This window comes from Nothoprocta perdicaria, unplaced genomic scaffold (assembly GCF_003342845.1).
Source record: "Nothoprocta perdicaria isolate Ctin4 unplaced genomic scaffold, notPer1 scaffold_105, whole genome shotgun sequence".
In the NCBI taxonomy this organism is placed as follows: domain Eukaryota; kingdom Metazoa; phylum Chordata; class Aves; order Tinamiformes; family Tinamidae; genus Nothoprocta; species Nothoprocta perdicaria.
Window position 1 is genome coordinate 390,325 of NW_020454150.1, and position 22,163 is coordinate 412,487.

At 36.7% G+C, this 22,163-nt stretch overlaps 1 protein-coding gene across 1 annotated transcript in view; it reads right to left on the reverse strand.

The window, feature by feature from the left end:
* The window catches only part of LRMDA (leucine rich melanocyte differentiation associated), a 590,186-nt gene that overhangs the window by 75,054 nt on the left and 492,969 nt on the right, over positions 1 to 22,163 (reverse strand). Inside the window, exon 6 of the mRNA XM_026044428.1 lies at positions 21,305 to 21,389. Within this exon, the coding sequence (XP_025900213.1) occupies positions 21,305 to 21,389 (85 nt within the window). The remainder of the gene's footprint in view (positions 1 to 21,304; positions 21,390 to 22,163) is intronic.

Sequence of the window (22,163 nt, forward strand, 5' to 3'; positions counted from 1 at the left end):
TGGTGTACGTCATGTACGTAAATACCTCGCATCTCTCAGAAAACTACAATGGGATAATTCCATGGGGAGATTAATTCATTACCCTGTTCTAGTGATTACAGCATGCCTCTGAAAGCTGTAATCCAAATGGGAAGACACTTTTTCCTCAGCAATTACTAGTCTACAAGGAGACAGGAGATCAATGATTGTATTGATGCTTTTATAAAATTTACATTTTTATCTTATTGTAAAGACCTGTGCTTTTTTCATATGATCCAGAATCCAATTCAACTAACCTTTGGTATCCAAACTAGTTGCACTTTATGATAGACCTCTAAGTATCTTATGAAATGTTCAATAACTTGCATTTTTATAGGTATTACTTTAAAGTAGGAAAAAACATTAGCGAAACACAAAACTTTGTAATTTTTGTACTTGTAGCTAACAAGTTCTTTTTATTGAAATATTGCAAGACTTTCACCAATGTTTGATCACTGTGTTCAATAAATCCCTCTAGTTATTCCYCAAAATTCATAGTAATGACAGAATGAACTACATTATATTTTTATGCAACCATACCATGGTTCCTACCATTAAAATGCTAAGTTAAATAAATCACTGTGCAACCAACAGTTTAACATTTAGAGCTGAAGGTTATTTTTCACTTAAAGACCATTAAAGACCTGTAAGTTCTTTATCAAAATCTTTGGGTCTGGAACTGGGCATACAAGCTAAAGTAGGTAAAGTTTAGACAAAACTCCMTCTCCTCTCTGAATTTTTACATAYATAATATTTATTGCTTCTTTCTTTTAAATATAGATTATAACTATCTTTTATTCATAAAACCCAACATGAAATACCATTTCTTTTCATTCATTCCCCTTATTTTGTCTAATCAATATATTACTACAAGAAAATCTTTAAAAGATAGATCAGTGAGTATTTGCTATCAGCTCTAGSTTGATTAAGTTCTCCAACAGAGAAGCAGACCTACAGTGCATACAGACTACAGCAAGTTGATCTRTAGGTGAGGGGTAGGCCCATACTTCAAATGTTAGCTGCAAAACACATTCCCACTGCCCATTGTGGTTTTTATGTGCTTTTTGCCCATTTTTGTGCCCAAAAAATGTCTTTGCCCATTCCTGAAGGAGGCTGTCCCTGACCGCACAAATTGTCTGGATTACAGGTTGGACAAATTGCTGCTGCAGGCCACATATAGCCAGAGCTGTACCCCGGCTGGAACCCATGAAATTATACCCGCTTCCTCAGAGCGAGCACAAATACTGCTTGCCCTTATGCTTCCTCACAACAAAATACATGTATCTTTACCCTGGGAGTTTGCTATATACTTCAGATGAAGCAAGGAAAGCTGCATTCTTTCTTCGATGAATTATATACCGAACTTAAACAATTGATAAGAAACATCGTATCTTTAATGAGACCAATTTTCAGTTCGTGTTTTTTTCTAAGTATAAATACTGGAGAAAAGCACAAAACACTTCTAGAGGTATTTCCATTCTGATGCCTACAGGTGTTTGGAGAAAAGTCCTCTTCATTTTCTAGTGGTAATGGCTGAAGTATGACTTGAAAATAGAAATGCCTCATTTGTCCATCCTCTCTGTTCAAAGAAAAGGRCTAGTCAAAGCCCTTTCTTAGCTAGATGATAGAAGGTGATAATCCCTCCTGGAATGCTCCACTTAATATCTATTTTGGGTGTGATAATCACTAAATTCCAAGGATATTAGCACTGCAGAACCCAATAAAGGTAAACCAGCAGCAAGAGGGAAGCCCAACCACACAGCTAGTGAAACTATATAGGAATAATTCTCATTTTTACTCCCTTTAATGTTTCTCATAAGCAATCCCGCAAAAAACATGCACAAGTGAAAACAAAATCTCCACTAAATGAGTYGGAGTTCTTTGAAAATCTTTGTTGTTGTTGTTTTTGTTGCAGGTGGAACAGTCAAAACATGAGACAATTTCTCTAACAGGGATGGAATGTCAGCAGTCATGCAATCCATTGTGACCAATTACTATAAAAAATGCTATAATCTGTGTTCTCACCAGTCAATCCACTGGCTATATCTTTCAGCAAACTGTTCCTGAGGACAGAATTCCAAATTCTTCAGAAGATAGTTCAGATTATTCAACTCAGGCAATATGTTTGAAAAGATACTAAGATCCCAGAAATGCAAGGGGAAGGTCTAATAGTTACTATTCCATAGGGACAGTTTCTGACCACTGTCAGATCATGTTGCATATCAGAGCAAAGCTGTTTCCAAAATCTTCCTAGATGAGAAATGGTGTCAGTTCCCATGAGGAAGAACTGGCATCAATTAGCAAATGAAATGGGTTGGGAAAATCCAGGATCCAGTGTTACAGCCCRATGGAAAAAAGCACGTGCATTAAGCTTTGGTTTAACAGAAAAAGAGAAAACACAGGACCTGTTAGAATACACTAATTGACCTCAGAAAGTGGATGAGTGGGAGGAAGACTTCACTCTATCCCTTGACATAGAAGCARTAATAGGATGGAATATTAYAGGCTGGATAACATATTTGAATATGAAAAAATTTGGAATATTGCACAGATGGAGACAAACACATTCCCAGGTTTTGACTACATGCAGGTCAGGATAAAAGACAAAGAAACTAAACCTAYACAGCTGAAAATTCTTTTTTTCCAATTCTGCTCTGAAAATCTATTATGAGTTCAGTTGCTCATATGACATTTTAATCTAATACTGTTAAATTTCACGAGAAAGGTCAACATATGAGATTAATAGCACTTTCTAGCCAAATTTCAAGAAAACAATTCATGGAATTTTGAAATCAAATCTAAAGCATGATTCAGCCTCAAACCGCCTGTGTCTGTTTGCAAGCCATAGGGAAGCAAACACACAACTGCCAAACACAGTGAGCACTGTGGGACTACAAATGTTCACTGACCCTTCTCACCTATTTACATTTAGATTCTGCTTCTTCGRATATTATTGAAAATATTCAATTTCCAAATGGAGAAATACATGTACTAAAGAACACTTAACTAGGGTACAGCAGAGACAAGAAGTAGGACTGATAATACAAGGCACATATACATCACGATACTTATTAACTGGAATAGAAAATGTACAGTAGATCATTAGCCCAGGGCTTCCTATCAGGAATGGAGAGGAATGATGCAGGAGGCTGAATTAGAAATGGGAGGAGAAAGACAATCACCTGTGAAAGATTACTGAGATTTTACTACTAATTAGTAATGACAAAACATTCCTCAAGTCAATAATAAATAATTTGGAAAGCTTTCTACAACATACTGGACTAAAATTTAATGCTAAAACTGTAAGAAAAGAAGGAAAAAAACCCTCTTCCTGAAGAGAAATCAGGTCTCTCTGAATTTYAGTCTCTTCCTTGCAGATTAATAACCTAGTTTAGTATTTCCTGTACTTATTGATGGAAACTCATGTTAGAAATATTGGCTAGCATAAAGCCAAGATTTCTTATAATGTCCCAAATTAGTTGGCTAGCATAGCTTTATGGATTATTAATGCATCTCCTGTTGGCGTTCTGCCTTTCACCATTTTTCACTGAAATACTATTCCAAATTCCCTCTTTTCAAGATTTTTAGTAACACAAAGATTGCAAACAGCATTAACCCCTGTTCTGATGAAAAGTTCCTCATCCATTAAGTCTTTTAGGCATAGGCTTAAATCTATTCGTGTTCATCAAAAGACTAAAGTGCATAATGRAATTTAAGTGACAGTTGAGATAACTTACTGGATTAGGATAAGTAATGTATCCTGTTAAATAAAACAAAAACAAGAAACTTTACAGTAAGAAGGACCAGCTTTTAGATAATTATATTTCTGTTGTATAGCATTGCCTAGCAATTTCTAATGAGAATAAATCATTTTAATAAATACATATAAATATTTMAAACAGATTATGAGCAAAAAGGAATCAATATCTTCCATGTGACTCAGATAAGGGAATATTCAGAACTGAATATTAGGTGTGAAATTTTTCCAATAGTTAAATTCTCTAATAATCTTAAATTTGTGATTAAAACTTTTTTTTTKACTGAAGTACTGCAAAGCCTTCCACATCATAAAAAATATCACGATATTCAACAGAAGAAGGCATCTATTTTTCATTTAACTGGAAATCCTCATAAGGTTAAATAACACAGTAGGAATAACATATATTAAATAATTCCATAGAATTTAGCCCTTCACTTCACATGAAAGGCACAGTAAAATATTGTTAATGAAAGCTTTAACTTAATGGAAACGCTTAATAAAGCCTTCTCACAATTGCTTTTACTGCTCCCACTGTTATTCTTACACAATAATGATTTTTTTTGGTCTGCAAATGCAAACTGCAGTAAAAACATAGTTTATACTAGCATTTTCTTCCTCTTTCATCAAGACTTCAAAACTTTGAAGGCACCAGCAGACAGTTCAGAGAGGTGAAATCACTACCCTAAAAATCTCTCCATGTTGAAACAAAAAGGCAGCAACATTTCTTCCAGATGTGAAATAAGAAGAGGGAGTCACACTGTTCCCAGAGGATGCAGGAACTCTTAGAAATTTCAAAGCCTGATGCCAAGAATCCCTGCCAAATACTCTTCACAAAAATGTTTGATGAATTACTGTGGTGAGCATCAACTTTTCAGATAAATGACTGAAAATAAACTAGTTTATATCTCAATGGAGATGATAAATTCCCCTTTTGCTTTGGGAACTTGAAGTATGGAAAAGTTGTTGACCATTCCACCTCTCACTGAACTAACAACATGTTACTAAGAATGTGTTTCTTTCCAAAKTTCCTTTCAGTATCGTTCAATAAATTTAGTCAGAGAGGAAGAACATGTCCACAAAAAATCTTACACAACAGCATGACAACCAAGTGATTTATAAACTGTCTGCATCTGCACAGAAGATGAAAGTCACTGATCTGCAGTGTTAAATATGTAACYAATAAATTCAGTGGTCAGAAATTTYGAKAAAGAAAAGAAGGGAAGCTGCAAAATGCTCTTATTAAGACACACATAGGCACTACTGTCTGACAAATATGATTAAATGACACAGCCTAAGAATAATATTGACATGAAAAAATGTTAAAAAGCACCAACRTGATAAGTTTTATGAGGGATTCTTCTTGGTAAAAGCAGAAGCACTTACTAAAATGCACAGATTAGACAGAAGCCTTAAATTTCTTAATGATGAAAGCTGATGCCTCATTTCCCCCATCGCTTGGGAAAATAGGAAAAGTTAACCTTCCCTCTAACTCAAAGTACTTGTCCCTAAGGAAAGACAGACAGCAAAGCATTTTTCTCTTTGACTGACACATTGAAAGGACYGGCTAAGACAGAACTTCCAAGACTGCTGTAAGAATTGGCCAGCAATCACACCAATTCATTTTGCATATGGAGAGTGATCAAAAGTGATTTCTTATTGAATAAAACTGGAATAATTACAGCTGCTCAGAAAGGATTTCAAAATGGCATTATYGGTTATGAAAGAGTCAGAAGCAATATAAAAAAATATATGATCAAGGACAACCTGAATGTGAAGCACTGCTTCAAACTGGTGCAGGCTTTTTATGACTTCTGCCTTCATCTTCCTCCTATCCTCCCCTTTATGCTCCTAAATATTTCTGGGACTATTCAAATGAYCTAAAACAAATAAAATCTGTACAAGAGAAATTATTTTGGTTAAAGGCATGAGGGCTTATTACCACATTTCTTTACTGGCACAAAATCTGAGAAAAGCCTCAAGGTGCAAATGATCTGCAGTCTATTTAACATCATGGTTATTTACTTTTATGGGCGCTCATTATTACTCTTTACCCTAAATTATAGGTACATTCCTGGCTCCATTTCCCACCGTACTGTAAGCTTTAGAATAATATGTTTTTTTAGATTTCCAAATCCTCCTCAATACCTCATCAATCAAAAACGCATGTAACATTCACTGGTTGTTATATTGGGCAGACACAGCAAACCATGGAACCACCACTTGGATCTCAGATAAAGACCTTACTCAAGACCGGGATGCCTGCCATAGCTYGGGCAGCATTTGTTATAAAAACCTGTTTTGCAATATCTTAAATAGAGTCTTTGCATACAAACCGATATGCACTGAATTAGTGTTTAAATACTACAGTTCCTATTTTATTATGGATTATGTGCTGAACTAGTTCTGTCAAGTTCAGAACAGCATGCCATAATTTTGACTAAATCTAAGCACTATGCATCTTTTTCCATGGAAACAGTATTACAAGTATGCCCATTTCTCCTGTCACAGAAAATTTTCATGAATATTTTGATAAACAGCTGTTACGCTATAGTAGTTTATAGCCATAATAGCATCAGCTTCAGCAAAGAAATGACACAGCATCAGAAGCGATCACATAACACTTTATTTTTGTGAACAACTCAGAAAAGTACTGTGGGGATCATTTCGATTTTTGGGTTTACTGGACAGGAAAAACTTGYGCTTGAGCGAAAAAGCCCTAGGCTTGCTCATCTTCTGCCCATTACAGCTGAGGTGAGCTGCCTGTCACTCTCTTCACAATACCTTAAGAGCACAGTGCATGTGAACAGGCTAAATGATGTGGTTGTGCTCCTTGCCTGAAACAGCACTTTGCATTTGTTCAAAGAAAGGGCTGTTACAAGAGAAATCCTATTTTTAAAATACATATTTTAAGGGGGTCTATATCACGCATGCAAAGGGGAAACATTTATTAACATGGAAACTGTACATGATCAAAAGAAGTCACTACAGCTGAAATTCTCACAGAAAGATGCATATGCCTTAGAAAAAACTAACCTCCATAGGCTATTTTGAAAACTGGTGTCTGCACRTATTGAATGCTCCTTGACATATTTCAGGAGGGAAGATAATGATGTCAGATGATTCAACAGATGCCTGACATTGCTAATTCTGCACTGCCTGTCTACATCCTCTCACTGGTTTATTTTTTCTATTTATTTTATACACTTTAGGCRTAAAATAACAAGTTAGGTATTGAACTACAGAGGCTTCAACTACTACATAGGGTTTCTATGCTAAAACATTTATTTTATCCTATGGGAAGCTTTTAAAAGACTTAAACATATAACCAGACTACAAAAACAGTCAAAGTAGCATATAAGACATGAGAATTCTTCCTGGGCATGACGAAGAAGTGACAGTGGTCAGCTTTGACCTCCCACTAGTAATTTCACTTATCAGTATCAGATAAAAACSAGCAACATTCAAGATTAAAAGAAGTTACATAACAATTCCCTTGCAAAAAGCAACAACTGTTAGAATCACTGTTCCTTCATCAAAAAGACAAAGAAGAAGGCAGTGCTGTAGGTGAGTTCCTGCAGGTAAAGCTTCTCAGTTACTTTTGCCCAAGTCAAGGATGCTTACGTCTGTGTCACTGCTGCACAGGTGATTTCTGAGCCACAACAGGTTGAAAAAGGAGGAAGATAGGGAAGGAGCCACATCCCACAGGCAGGATTACAAAATCTTTCTCAAAACAATCACATGAGCTGGAGACGATAGGTGCCAGACCCTTTATTAATTGTGCCCCAAGGCTCCAAAACTCCCTGCCTTATGACATTAGATCAAGTTCCCTTTCCTCCCTGCTTTCAAAACTCCCTTTCTTTCAAACCTGTTGACTTTAGCCAAGCTCCACACATTACTGCACCATAAGTGCCCACAGACACCCTGCATACAAGGTACTTCAGATATGCAGATCACTCCGTTAATCAGAATCCCTTCGCTCTCTCTCTCTCTGGCTTAGCTACAGGAGGTCTCCAAGCTTCTCTAAATGCTGTTACTTTCTCTCCCTCTTTTTTTAATTGCTTTTTCTTTTTTTTTTTTTTATTATTATTTCACCCCCTTTTCCCTTCCCCTTTCTTTTTCAAGAAACAGTGTACAAAAAAAAATGAACTTGAAAAATTTAATTCAGCTATGCAACAGATATAGGAAAATGTAGGAGGAGGCTTTAGCTTAGTTGGAGAAGATTTTGCAATTGCTCAAAAACTTACCCAAGCTCATCAGATGGAGTCCTGTTCTTTCCTAGATCATACAAGCAATCTGTGGGAGGGCACTTAAAGTTCCTYGGGCTTTATCATACTTATATGTATATACAGACATACTTATATGTAATTTCTTTCATGTTTATATGACGTAACACTCAATTTCACTTGTCTAAGCCTCTCAGTAAATTAGAGTTACATGAGGGAAAAGGTAAAAATCATGAGGAGTTGACTAATGAAATCTGTATGAGAGAGCTTTTCTGTCTAAATATTGGAATGACTGTCAGGGAGACAAGCTCTGACCGTATTTCATCTTCAAATTATGATTGTCATTGTTCATAGACTAAAAGAAATCTGACAGCCATCCTAAGATTTAAGATTCATAAGTATCTTTTCAATGACATATTTCAGTGCATTTGATTACTGAAATTACAATATGATCTATTTCACGCTCCCCCCTCCCAATTTAAACATGTTATCTATCAAGCTATCCTTCATTATAGAGAAGTTAAATCTGATCGAGCTGTTCTTAGTCTTCAAGTCTTTTCCCAAATCAAAAGCCTCTACAAAATTAACATTGGTGATTATCAATCAGAAAGTTTAAGCTTCTTTAGAAGAACAGAAAGTTTGCATCAGTCTTGAACAGAATTCAGCCATGTGCATCCACAGATGCACAGACACCCTGTTGACGTGTAGAACTTAAGACTAATATTTTAAGGCCTTCTAGTACCTAACTAGGCACTACAGGAAATGGTTACACTTAAATAGTAACATTCCTTCTGGGTTACTCTCTTAAGAGACTGCCAAGGAATCTCAAACTACTTAAGGAGACACTTCAGGATGTGACAGAGAACTGACATGTTGTCTAGTTGTGATGCTTAACAAACTGCGACCAACTCAAGTGACTACATTTCACCTGTAGAGGACGGAATATTTAGAAGTCTTCAATAAAGACCTAAGTTTGCTTCCAAGAACCCTCTGTTTAGCAGTAAGCAATACAGTTATATCTTATTACAGACAGGGAAGGTCTACAGAAAATGAAGGTGTGTTCCTCACGAGTTCAGCAGTCAAAGGCTGATTAATACAGACAACATGTTATTCACACACATATGAATATATATATAGCACCCCTCAGCCTCAAAGATTTTGAAGTATACATACTGCTCAGCTATTGATATKGAATGAAATTATGAAAGGCAAAAATGCACCAATAACTCACTAGTGCATGACATCATAACCTCAACACAAACACATATATTGTATTCCTCTCTCCTGTCAACATTTTGTTACTCTGCAAATGGAGACTTGGCTGAAAGTTTCAAAATCCTCATCATATATCTAGCCATATGTTTATGGCTAAAACACCTGCAGTTAGTTGCTGTAAAGCATAGTGATGCCTAGCATGTGTATTCACTCCCTATAATCTGTGCAGGTTTCACTACAGCCAGAAAGAGAAACTGCCTAGCGATTCCCTCTTGTACTAACATTCTTGCTTCCAACACAGTATTTCTAACCTACAGATCAGAGAAACCATTCCCTAGACTGATTGAAAAATCTTTTGTACTAAGCTCATGAAATTTGGGAATCTGCAAGAAACAGAAATCACATATCCTTTTTACTAGGAAATGATAGAACAGCATTTGAAAATATAAGATTAATCCCAAAATCCATAAATTAAGACTGCCCAAAATATCTGCAAACTCTTATTAAAAATCTTGTATTAGAACTTGAAAGAAAGAAAAACATCCTCCCAACCCCTGAAAAATAAACCAGTAACAAACGAAAAAAAACATAAGGTAATATAGAATGTTAGATCTCACTATGGATATATTTTATGTTTCTCTCTTTGTATTTCATTCTTTTCTATGCTTAGAAAATACTTAGGATRAAAGATGAGTTTGACCTTGACAGATCAAAATGATGAGACCTTGCTGCTGCTCCTGTATTTATTTTATGTCACTGTGAGATTGAAAGAGCGCACAACTTTCTAACTAATTTAGAAATTGGGAGAGGAGCTCTACATTTGGTCTCTCAAATGCACAAAAATAAATCCAGAGCAACCTCCACAGCTTCACCGCAGCAGTATTAATTCCTACCCTCCCTGCCTGTAACATCCTGCCCTAGTCAAAAGAGAAGGATGGAGCGAGGCTCGACTCGCTGGTGAGATAASGCAGCTTCTTTAGCAGGTAAGCTGACAAGGAGTGAAATAGCCACCATAGTTTCATTATGGATTATCCAAAACACCCTGATCTGTCATGAAAAACACTGTACAAGATGGAAGATTTAACATTACAAACACTTTTCCYGTGTGAGACTTTCTCTTACATGTATCTTCTCTTACCACATTACTACTGTGCCAGTCTCTGCAAGCTAGTTTCTGTTCTCACTGTTCACCACTGCCCTTAAAACTCTTCTTGGCCCTCTTTGTGCTGCGGAGAATGTACCTATATTACCTTTCTATTTAGTTAAAGTCTGTAATCAATATTTTAACTACCACGGAACTTTTTCTCTGCCTGGATGAGGTTTCCTGTATCAACAAATGTCATTTACAATCTCGCATTCTGATTTAATTAATCCATTTCTTCCATTCTGAACAGCCATCTTGCCTAACCAAGACACCAGGTAGCAGCACATAAGGCGAGCAGAACATGAGAATTTACAGAGACATCAACAYTGTTCCAAGCACTATCCCTCTGTAGCATCTCTTAATGTGCTAATTCTCCTCACTTGTGGGGTCACTAAATCAAACCATTATAGTCCTTTGTATTGCAACTGGACTTTTCAAGAAAAACTGAATTTAGCAGACAGGTGCTCTTTCATTTTATTATTAAGTTCACTTTGGGAAGAGATTGTTTTTTATGATGACAGAGTAGGAAATAAAGCAAAATGAAAGCCGTGCGATAATTAAGAGTTAGAAGAGGGACTTCTCCAGCCATCCTCCACATGCTTTCTGTCACTGCTATCTAGCATCAGATTGCAGGGCAGAGACAAACATTACATCTACTGGTAGAGACCAAGTGGATGTACATATGTCTGGTTTTTGCCTTACTGTAATTTCCACCTGATATTTCTCTTTCCTGACACATCAGACACTTTATATCAGTAATGGCTGCATATAGACAGCACCAAATTGCTGCTGATTGATCTAATAGCTTATATTTAATATATTTATTATAAGGTTGCTCTCTTTCTCCCCCCCCACCATGTGGAATTTATCATTCACTGAGTTAAGGAGAAGGACATGATTTGCCAGCTTCATAAATTAATTGAGTGGGGAGATGAGGCCTTTGTTTGTTAGTTTTTGTGGGTATTTTAATGACCTTTTAGAGATAAGAGATTCAGAATCCCACAGCAAGACCCAACTAACGGCTTCCTTTGATCCTACTACTACTTCTTCATGGAAACAAAGATGAGTATGAAGACAGGCAGCACCCACTTGTAGTTCAGAAAAAGAAATAATAAATAAATAATGCTGGGTCGGTTCCCTCCCATTAGGGAGAGTTAAAGGGGTGTTATAAATAGAGTTTTTCTGCATCTCTAAACATCTCTAATTAAATATTGTGCTGAGCCACTGCTCAGCAGCTGGCAGCAGAGAGAAAGCRAATCTAGTGGGGGAAATCCAGCATTTTGACCATAAGTTTGGTACCTGCATAACCCAACTTAACTCATACATGAACACTAAGTAGGTKTCTACTAATTATGAGAAACTGTGTCTGCTACTGCAAATGGCTTTGAAAAACTAACTAAGGATGCATTCTGTTTCCATCTCAAACCAGGAACAGGGCAGGAGCCAGTACTGCTCACAARTAGACGACAACAAATTTAGAATTTGCAACTGCTCTGACTCTTCAGTCATCCCAAGGGTTGCCTGCATCCTCCTCTGCATGGCAAACCTGCAAAACGATGCTCATTCGCTAGCCTTAMAGTTTTCCAGCCTACTGTGCTAAATATCATCCTTACACGTGGTAGGCATTCTAACAGAACTGCAATACAAATCTGTTTCACTTGAGAAGTAAAGCCTACGGTTCCTTAGGTTTTATAACACAGTGCTTAGTACAAATTCGCTGAATTTTTCCAGTGCTTCACTATGTGATTTTAGGAGTCTATTTTCCCCAGTGGCACGTAAGTACTAAAATTGCACTGCATTGCATTTTGCTCTCAGTAGGTGGGAAAGTACATACTCAATGGGTTATTTTCTATTCTTTGTTTCAGTTTTATGCAGCCACAGGTGGGGGGTCTTCCAGGTGGTTGCTTAGGTTTACTAAATATTCCAGGAGTCAAACACAAGATTTTTTAAAAAGGTCTTACAAAACACACCAATGTTGTCAATCACGCAGTAAAGGAATTTCATCCTACATTAATACAAGTAATTTTCAATCTCTTATGTTGCTCTGAAAGGCAGCATAACAGATACCAACTAAAAAGGATCAGCCACCCGCTCTTTGGTAAGGTACACAGAACAACTTCACTTGCTTAGACTTACTGGTTACCACTTAAGTCTTCTCCCCAGGTGTGAGCTCTGCTCAAGGGCATACAGAACTAACGCAGGATGTCAACGTACTCCCTATCATTCACTTTTCCAGCAGCACGGCTACTAACAGACCCCAAAATATCAGAAAACAGGAAAGAAAAAAGGAAGTTGTCAACCTATTTAACATTTGCTTTCAGAGCTCTGAAAGGAACTTTGATCAGCAAACATATCATTAGATCCTGAATACAGACATTCATATCCCACTAAATGTTGACAGCTTTCTCTCTTTGCAGAAGAACATGCAATGAAGTATTACACAGATATCCCTTTCTTTCCTGAAGGCAAAATTAAAGAAAGGAGCCCTCGCCCAGAGCCTCCCAGCGCACCACACACACGGAACAAAGCGATGCAAAACATGTTGCATCTTAGGGTTGGGAAAAACCTACATGTTACAGCAAGATGTGTGCGCTATAAAGAACCAACACACAAGGGGATAAAATAGCTTATTGCTGTTATGCAGATGGCTGCCCTTCTGACTGCAGGAAATTTCTTCCTCCTCCACACCATCACCACCTTTTCTTTTTTATTTTTTTTTTYYYYYCTCCCTCTTTTTTAACCCCCAATGTTAAAGTAGGTGTCTGCCTTTATTCCGTACATGGAAATTGGTACTTTGTTTCTAATAGACATCTCCTCTTCATGCAGCTCAGTAACACTAATTGTGGGAGAGCTGGCAGAGGTCACAAGTACCCTATGCTATCCTGCTAAGAACCTAAATCCTTAGACAGAAGCATCTCAAAATGTAAAGTCCAAACTGTTAATCATAAACAATACAAAGAACTGTGAACAACATKTATCTGCACTGATACTTTGATGTGCATATCATTTTCTTTTTCTCAACAATGAGAATTTAGAAACTTCAGCGTGCAAACCTCAAAATAACTCTGAGTGTCTTCAAAACCTCCCATCTATAAAAGTCTACATATGTGTATCCAAAATGGCAGCAGTTCATTAGCCAAATCTGCTTTCATAAATAATAATCCTATATTGTGGAGTATTGATTTGAAATATCAGAGACCATAGCAAACAGGCTGGCTACAAAAGTATGCAGAATCTTCTGATTTTTTTTCTTCCAAGATATACATAAAATCAAATAATTATTTATAAATCGATTACATTCTCTAATCTTAATTAAAAACATCTTCTTTCACATTTACAGCCTTTGACACTAAGAGTGTTAGCGTAATATAAATATTTCTGTGGTATTACAACACACTCATGACATAACACTCAACAGGGGTGTTCACGGTTAGCAGACTTAGTTATCAATAGGGTAAAGGTTTATCTGTCTATGTATTACAGAACAGCATAGGCTATATAGAATATAGCAACACATGTCTACATATTATTAAAAATAGAGCAAATTGCCTTTTAAAAAATCTACACGCTAGACTCTCATTAATGGCTGTGAATCAAAATAAAGTGTGGCGAGGTTGTAGCAGGTGTGCATATCTATGAATTTCAATACATTGTAAAACTGTCTGTAGTCAACAGCTTCATCATTTGGCCTTTCTGAGCTTGGAGACAGGCAATTTTTCATGATTTTAGTATTTCTGGCCAAACAAAAAGTTTTTAATTAAATATGCCACATGATTCCAGATGTTTGTTTATTTGTTCCAATGAGGCTGTAAAAATGCCTGAACGATAAAACTGGAGGACTCCTGCAAAAAAAGCAGGCTAGGCTGGAGTGCAAACTCAACATGGGAAACTCCTCGGAGAATTGTGTGTGCACAACAGTGTGTGCTTTGACGCCTGCTCCTCGAATAGGCTGCAATCTCATGGCTCAGAATTGGCCTTCTTTATTCTAAAAGGCTATTTATTACAAAGCCAAGTAGCTGATTCACTGGCCAATCTTTTTAAATTGTCAGTTACACCCTCACTGCATCGTCAGTTCTCYTGCACATCTAGGGAAAACTTTAGAGACAGTTTGGGGTCCCAGGTTTCCACTTACAAAAGCCAATGTTTTCTATGTTTTTCTCCCATTTTATAGTCACGTTGCTTGCAGCTTGAGCRTTCTCATAGTTTCTTATTGCCAACAAGACAAAATGAGCTATGATGTGAAACATCACATACTTTGTAGCCTACAAAATTTCCTGAAGTTACAGTTATATCCTCATTGATCACACTCACTCTCATGTGATAATTGAGGCCAGAACTGCTAGGTTAATTTTGGCAAATATGGGAAAATCTCAATGAACATCACAGAAATCATGGGGATGGTGAAAAAAAATATTTAAAAATTTCTCAAAACTTCCAAGAGTGAGATTAGGGAGTGTGCACAATGGAACCTTAAACACTAAATACCATCTAGAAAAAAAAAAAAAATCTGATAATTTCAAAGGGCTGTCTGACTCTTACAGTCCTAACTATGAAGTTGGAATGGGAATTGTGTATCTAATTCTTTAGCTCTCCAATTGAGTATAATATAAACCTGATTAGCTACTTAAATATTCTCTTTTCATCTTTATAGCTTTGCTTCAAAAAGAATCACCAGTATTTTATCCCAGCAAAAATTATCCATAACACTATAGTAAGTGAGCTGACTGGAGGGAGTTCTAGGAACATCAGTCACAGCACCCGGATTCACTTTCAAATGAAGGAACACAGAGAAAAAAATCAAATTAAAAATAAGCCCTAATTTAAAAAACAACTTTTCTGATCATCAAGAACATCTTTGCACAAAGTTGTAAGTCGCTTTATATATCATTCACAACCCCGAGTGGTTGCTCTCATCTCTGTAATAAACAAGATAATACTACTTTTTTATGCTGAACTTTTGATAATCTACAATATCCTGAATCAACTCCAACATTCTTTTTAAGCAGCGGCAAGAAATTGTTGACTCTGCAAGTGGCAAGAACATGAATCCAATGACCCAGAAAATGTATTTCTTGAACCATATTAGTCAAGGTTAAACTCAAATCCAACCACAATTTACTCCACATTTGGGAAAGTCTTTGAGATTTACAGAGGTACTGGCAAATGCTATCACTGCTAAGCAATCAGGCAAATGGCTCCACAAAAGACTACCGCTTTGTGGTGGCTCTATTCCAGCAAACAGATAAGCAAGGGCTCTGAAAAGGTACGCTCATGACTAAAGACAACCTTTTTAACGTGCACTGGATCTCTCCCAAATATCTGTTGATTCCTGTGAATGGCAACATCATGAGCATGCGTCACTTCCTTCAGTGGAGACCAGTGTCTATTGCATTCACAGGCACAAGTGTAAATAAAAATGCACATGGGGCTCCCTTATCAGATGAAAGCAATTCATGGCAACAAGCCTCTTCTAAAAAGATGCACACCTTCTAGCATTTTTTCYGGGAATTGCATTAACCACTGAAGATTGCTCTAATTACATTAACCACTGAAGAAATAGTCTGGATCACACATTTGGTCTTTCCTAGGAGTACAAAGTTTGACAGGTTTCTGCGCACAAGTAGGCCATCCCACAGTGGCCTAAAAGAAGAGCCAGGCTTATCCCCAGCAGCATCAGAAAAAAACTAGATGAGAGCAAAGAGTTATATGAATACCTGGTATTGCCTTTTCACACCTCCAAAGTGCAGACACTTCAAGCTTGGGAAACATCATCGACATTCTTTCAAAGAGCATTTTACTAAGTTCAACTTCTTGTTACTAAGTCAGGAAAACCAACTTTATTTTAATAAATATATAATCCCTTAACACCAGCACTCATCTTTACTTTGTTTTCTATGCTTCTCTAGTGTCTCCTCCTACTTCCACTGATCTCCATTTTCCAACATTTCCCAAATTAAAAAAAAAATAGGCAAAGAATTAAAACCAATTTTCTCATTTTGTACAGGTAAGTCAAATAAGATCTTTTTCTTCCCCATAATAGGAGCACCAACAGAAGAGGATTTCCACCCATTCCTCTTGGGTAACTTTTGGGACATATTTCCTGGTATTCAGAACAAACGTCCCAGATTATTCTTGAGTGTTCCTGTCTATGGAAAACATGATTTAGTTTGTTCCATGCTATATTGTATTTTAGAAAGTGAGTAGTCTCAAAACGCCTAATGTAGTAGTGTCAGTGGCCTAAGAGGTGCACTGCCTTCCTCCATACGGTTTCATGCAGCACAAAGACAGAAATACGTTATTTTCAAATGACATTTCACAAACTAGCAAACCAAATTACTTACTAATCACAATATCTGCTTGATGAAGAACTTTTTCATGTATTTCATTTGTTTGCAATTCTCTCATTCATCCTATTCTGAGTTATTAAATGACTTTTTTTTGTATAAAGATACACCTTTTCAAAAAATATTTTAGGATCTCTCAGACTAACTAAAAGATAAAATACTACCCATAGTTTTACTGTTACCATCATTCTCTTTATGGATAGCACACAATGAGATGCTTTATGCAGATATATAKAAAAAAAATCAATTGTGAAGCTTAAAGCATCGTTCACATCAAGGAAACCAACTAATTATAAGTTGCTACATAAATTACTTTGTGACTTTCCCAACAATCAATTTCAAACTCTACGTAAGCCTCTGACTGTGGCACACAATAAGCACCTAGCAACTGTGTCAATAATAACAACAAAGCAGATTGTGATGATAATATAAACACAATAATTATCTTTCTGGAAGTAAGTTTTTTTATGCAGACTGGTTTCTTTTTATGCCTATGGTTTAAAGACAGTATGGCTTTTCAGAGTGTCTATTTTGAGTTGAAAGCCTTCAAAAATAAAGACTTCATGTATTAATTCATTGTTGTGCATATAACAGTTTTATAATTTTACTTCAGAAAGTTGAGTATAACACTTTAAACCTCTAGACCTAATCCTTGAAGGATCAATGCATGGGATTAGTCTCACATCAATTTAAGAGTATTTATTTCTAAAATCTGAGTAGGCTGAAGCAAGGTAAGCTCTCTGTGGGAGAGTTTGGGAATAKCACACATCACATCACATCTATCCATCCTGCTTCTCCAAAGTTTCACATGGTCCTTCAACACACTAGGTCTCCTTTGACATATATTGGATTGTACATACCAGCTTGGTACTTGGACAGCCCAATAYTTGCACAACATTTGAAGGGTACTTCTGCCTTGACCAAGCGCTAGTAGCTGCATTTTTGATGGAACATAGCAAAATCAGACAGGCTGCATTCTGTATGGTCATTCCAGCCACCTTTGAAACGTACCAGGCCAAATCCCTGGAATGGTCACTAAAATCACCAAAAGATCCAGGCTGTGCCACAACAGCAGCTTCTGAGCTCACCAGCCTCTGCTGCCTTTGAAAAGGCCTTCCTACCAAAACAAGGCCTCAGCACCTCCCTGTTAGGCAGGAACAGACACTAGGGTCATCAGGAACCTCGCTTTTCCTTTGTTCAAATACATTGTGCAAAATTACTTTCAGAGAGGTAGTAGGAAACTTCAAAAATACCCAGTCACTGTATTTCTAGGCCTTGCTATTGAAAGCAGCTTGTGTCTTTCCCTCTTGTATTGGACAGTTTCCAAAAACAACAAAATGGACCTCCAAGTTAAGACTCTAAAGCTACTGATATAAGTGCAAACTTGATTGTAATGGAAGCTGCTACTTCTTCCTCCAGCCTGCAAGACACCGGTCAGCCTTATCATCAGTTGTTTGTAGGGGCAAGACATCAAGAAAAGCATTTATAAAATGTCACAGGAAGTCAAATAGCTTTGGCAGATGGTAGGTTTACAAGTAAACCAGGCAATAGACAGTGTTACAAAATACAGAGGATATCCAGAACTTTTTACAAAAMCCTTGTTAAGAAAAGCTTAGGGCAACATTAATTACATATCATAAGTAGGACCAAATCATATTCCTATCAGGTCTCTAAAACATACAAGGAAGCGAATACATTTTTTGCTAGCAATTCTGAACAGTGGGACTGGGTAAATGAAAATAGGGTCCACACAGTGGACCACACAGTGGGTTCCGAGAAAATTAACCTATCMAAGATGGAGAAAAAAAATCTAAATCAATGTGCATCTAATATTTATTGTTCTCTTTAGGTACACTCCACTCAAAGCATCATAGCACTTGATACAACATTTATAGGAATTATTCTTTCAACTCTGAGGCCACACTGACATATGACATTTTTGTGGGCTCTGGAAGTGAGACAGAATTTGTAAAACTCCTGAAGACACTATGTTCAAAATATGGAGTCARTCCCAAAAGACCCTGTCTGGAAATAATATACTGAATGCATGAGTTTATAAAGTGATAAAATGCATAGTGCAACACATGCTGAACTACATGTTTTTGCTCTCCCCACAAAAAAACATAGCTAAATAAAGTGAGAAGTAAAATTCTACCCAAACACATTCAGTTTTCTTCTGCTCCTCCTCCCAATCCCAAAGAATCAATTTACAGCTGCACTAAACCATCCGTCAGTTTCAAATTCTGATAAACAAGTTCCTCCAAGGACAAATAAGAGCATTCACAAAGTTATAGCATTTTCATTTTAGGTTGAAAACTGCCAATATTTACATACGCCACAGCTGATTCAATCATTTCATACAACATTGGAAGCATTCAGTGGGGGAAAAAAAGGAAAGAGATTTCAGAATCTATGTTTAAGTACTTCATTCTTGGAAATTTTTCTATTGATTCCTATTAATTTTTATGGGTTTGTGAACTTGGAGATTTTTCTTTGTATCAAACAAGCTGATTGAGGGTATAAACCCTGTCAGTAGGTTGCTCTGAGCTTTATTCATAACACCTGGAATTGTAGAAAGATTTCTTAATTATTTCCTTGTGAATAAGTACATATTACTTATTGGAGCATATTAACAGTATCTCTTTTAGGGCCAATTTTACCCTGCTTTTATATGGAACTCACTTCTCCATTCACTTTACATGTAACTGCTTAATCATCAAGGAAAATTTCCGCCTATGTTTAGTATGCAAAGGAAAATACTTTGTGGAAGATTAAAGACAGAAATAACGAAAAAGCTTGACAACAATTAAGGGTAACAAGTCAATAATTTGGGAAACACCATTTTCCCTTTTCAGAACAGGAAAGCAAGTACATTTAAATCCTAGTGAAGACAGCGAGACTTGGGATATTGCAATATCCAGCTCTAAATACACATCCATGTGGGCATATGTGCCTAATAGCACATAAAGCCACAGAACTGCTTCCTAGAAAGAGAAACCAAATCTGTATTTCAGGTATGCAGCTTCTGACATCTAGACCTGCTGACTTCTTCGTGGTAAAATCAGATTCCAAAGTGAGCCATGAAGCCACACTGCTAATTCATTATCACATAAACAATAAATCTAAAGATATCTAGCAGTTAGATTTATTTTTCTAAGCATTTTTGTAGAACTTAAGCATTTACAAACTTTTCTCTTCTTGCTTTTCATACTAGATCCCTGCTACTTTAATCCAACACTAGAAATMCAATATCAAAGCATATGTGTTTACCTGGAAATTAAAGCCACAATTCATATCTTGGGAATTTAGGCTTAACGGTTGGAAAGGGAGGGCTGTGCTTGGGGTTATTTGTGGGTGCAGGGAGGATACTAATCTCTGAGCAGAGCTGTATATCCAAACACAAGATTTTGGTTCAGTCCTTTTTCAGTTACTGCCTCACCTCAATGACAGAATATAACACACCCTAGCATTTCAAGGATATTTGAGCTGCAGTACAGCATACCAATTTTCACTGTGACTAGGTTGTACCTTGCCACCCATTGGAGTCCTAGCACAACAACACTGATAAAGCCCACAAGCAATCAAAGTGAAAAAAAAAAAAAAATTGTCTTTCTCACCTTCTCCTGTCTGAATCACAGATCCTTACTTAGATTATCTGTCTGGTTCTTGCAGTAGGTATCAAGTAATAAGCCATCCCACCTTAATCTTATGCAATGTTATTGCATCTAAATATTCACTAAGATAACTTTAAAACCAGCTTACCGTAAGTTCATAAAACTAAGTGTAACACAGACTCAGGTATCCTATGCAAAACTGGTTTCCATACCAATGATTTACATTATATCAATTTGGAAAACAGTTGGAATTTCAAAACCCCAAGGAATCAAATATACAACACAGCTATAGACTATGGTCGCTATAGTTTCAAACTGAAGAGTGCCACAACCTTTATAAAATGTCTCCCTTTTGGGACAAAGGCCAAAGGGCTTGGAATGCACCCTTCACCACTGCTCCAGTTTTCCACCTGCTTCCTGAACTCTGTGCTCCATAGGTATGCAGAAATAGTTCAAGAATTTGCCCAAGGTGCTTTTTAAGTTCTAAGGATTTGTGAAAAAGGAAATTGAATACTGATCTCCCTTTAATGTTTAAAAACAGAGAAAAAGCCCATTTTATTGCAAGGAAAATGTGTTAACATTTCAAATTATAGTCCTAAACTGTTAAATTGCCAAAAAGCTCTCTCTTTACAAATATTAGAAAGTTTACAGATTCTCTCAGAATTACCAATGCTGCATGCAATCATCTACTTAGCAATATTTAAATACTTTAATCTCTACATTTTTCTCACACACACACACAAAAAAAAATCAGTGCACATTATTATCCATAGATTTATTTGCTCTCCCTATAGACTACCCTTAAATCCTATTTAATACGAGTTAAAATCTGTGGTCTTGACAGGTATGGTTTTCTCATCTAGTGCTTGAAAGGCACAGTGTTCCTTGTAAAGTGCCAATGCAGCAATAACTAATATAGAGAGAAGTCCTTACAGCAAAGCTTGCCACCTTGCAGCCATTCATAGCAATAAAAGGTGAGTTTATACCTCTGTGATTGGTGAGGTCCCTGGATCCCAAAGGCAGAGGTGTATATTGCATCTCTGGAGAGATGGAGGCATCATCACCGGAGGCCTGTGGTATAAAACAAATATTATCATTACTGTAAGAGAAAGTCACTAAGCGAATGCACCTGTAAGGTTGTACGCTGTGTTTACAGATACACAGAGCCACAAGTCATGTAAGAAGGAAAAATGAGTTTTGTTTTTGTTAAGGTTGCCTGTAATCCTTTAAAAAGTAGTTTTCTAGGCATAAACAGTTAACGCAATGATAGTACAGTATGGTCGATAAAACATACAGCTCACAGGTTTAAAAATTGCCATATTTATCAGGAAATCTTTGGGCAATGWTAATAATCTGTTTCTGCAAGAGGAATGTTAATATTTAGCTGGAGGAAGGCTGTAAGTCAGAATGAAAAAAGGAAATGGAAAAGCTGCAATGCTTGGTAGCTGGGAAAGTTACCATGCTTGCCTTAGAAACTTAAAATCAGATTTTGTTATTTGACTATCCTACACGCTAAAAGAAGGGCTTTCTCAATAATTATAATGCCTCTAATGTTTTTCATTTGMTTTTTAAAGTAGAGAAGTGTTAAGATTTGTTAAGAGTAAAGCATTAAAAACCCTCAAAAATCACCTAAGGCATTTAAGAAGAAAGTAGCAAGAAGTTTTGCTCAGAATCATTAGCAGCAAAAGACTATAATGAAAAAGAAGAAATCTGAACCTTTTCCCATAGAAAAAGAAAAATTTCAAGATCAAGATATTAAAAGAAGACACTATGGTGGTTATATCCATATTAAATTACACTTTGTCCAGTTGCAAAAGTCAGGGCTGTGGGGCGTGGAGCAATATA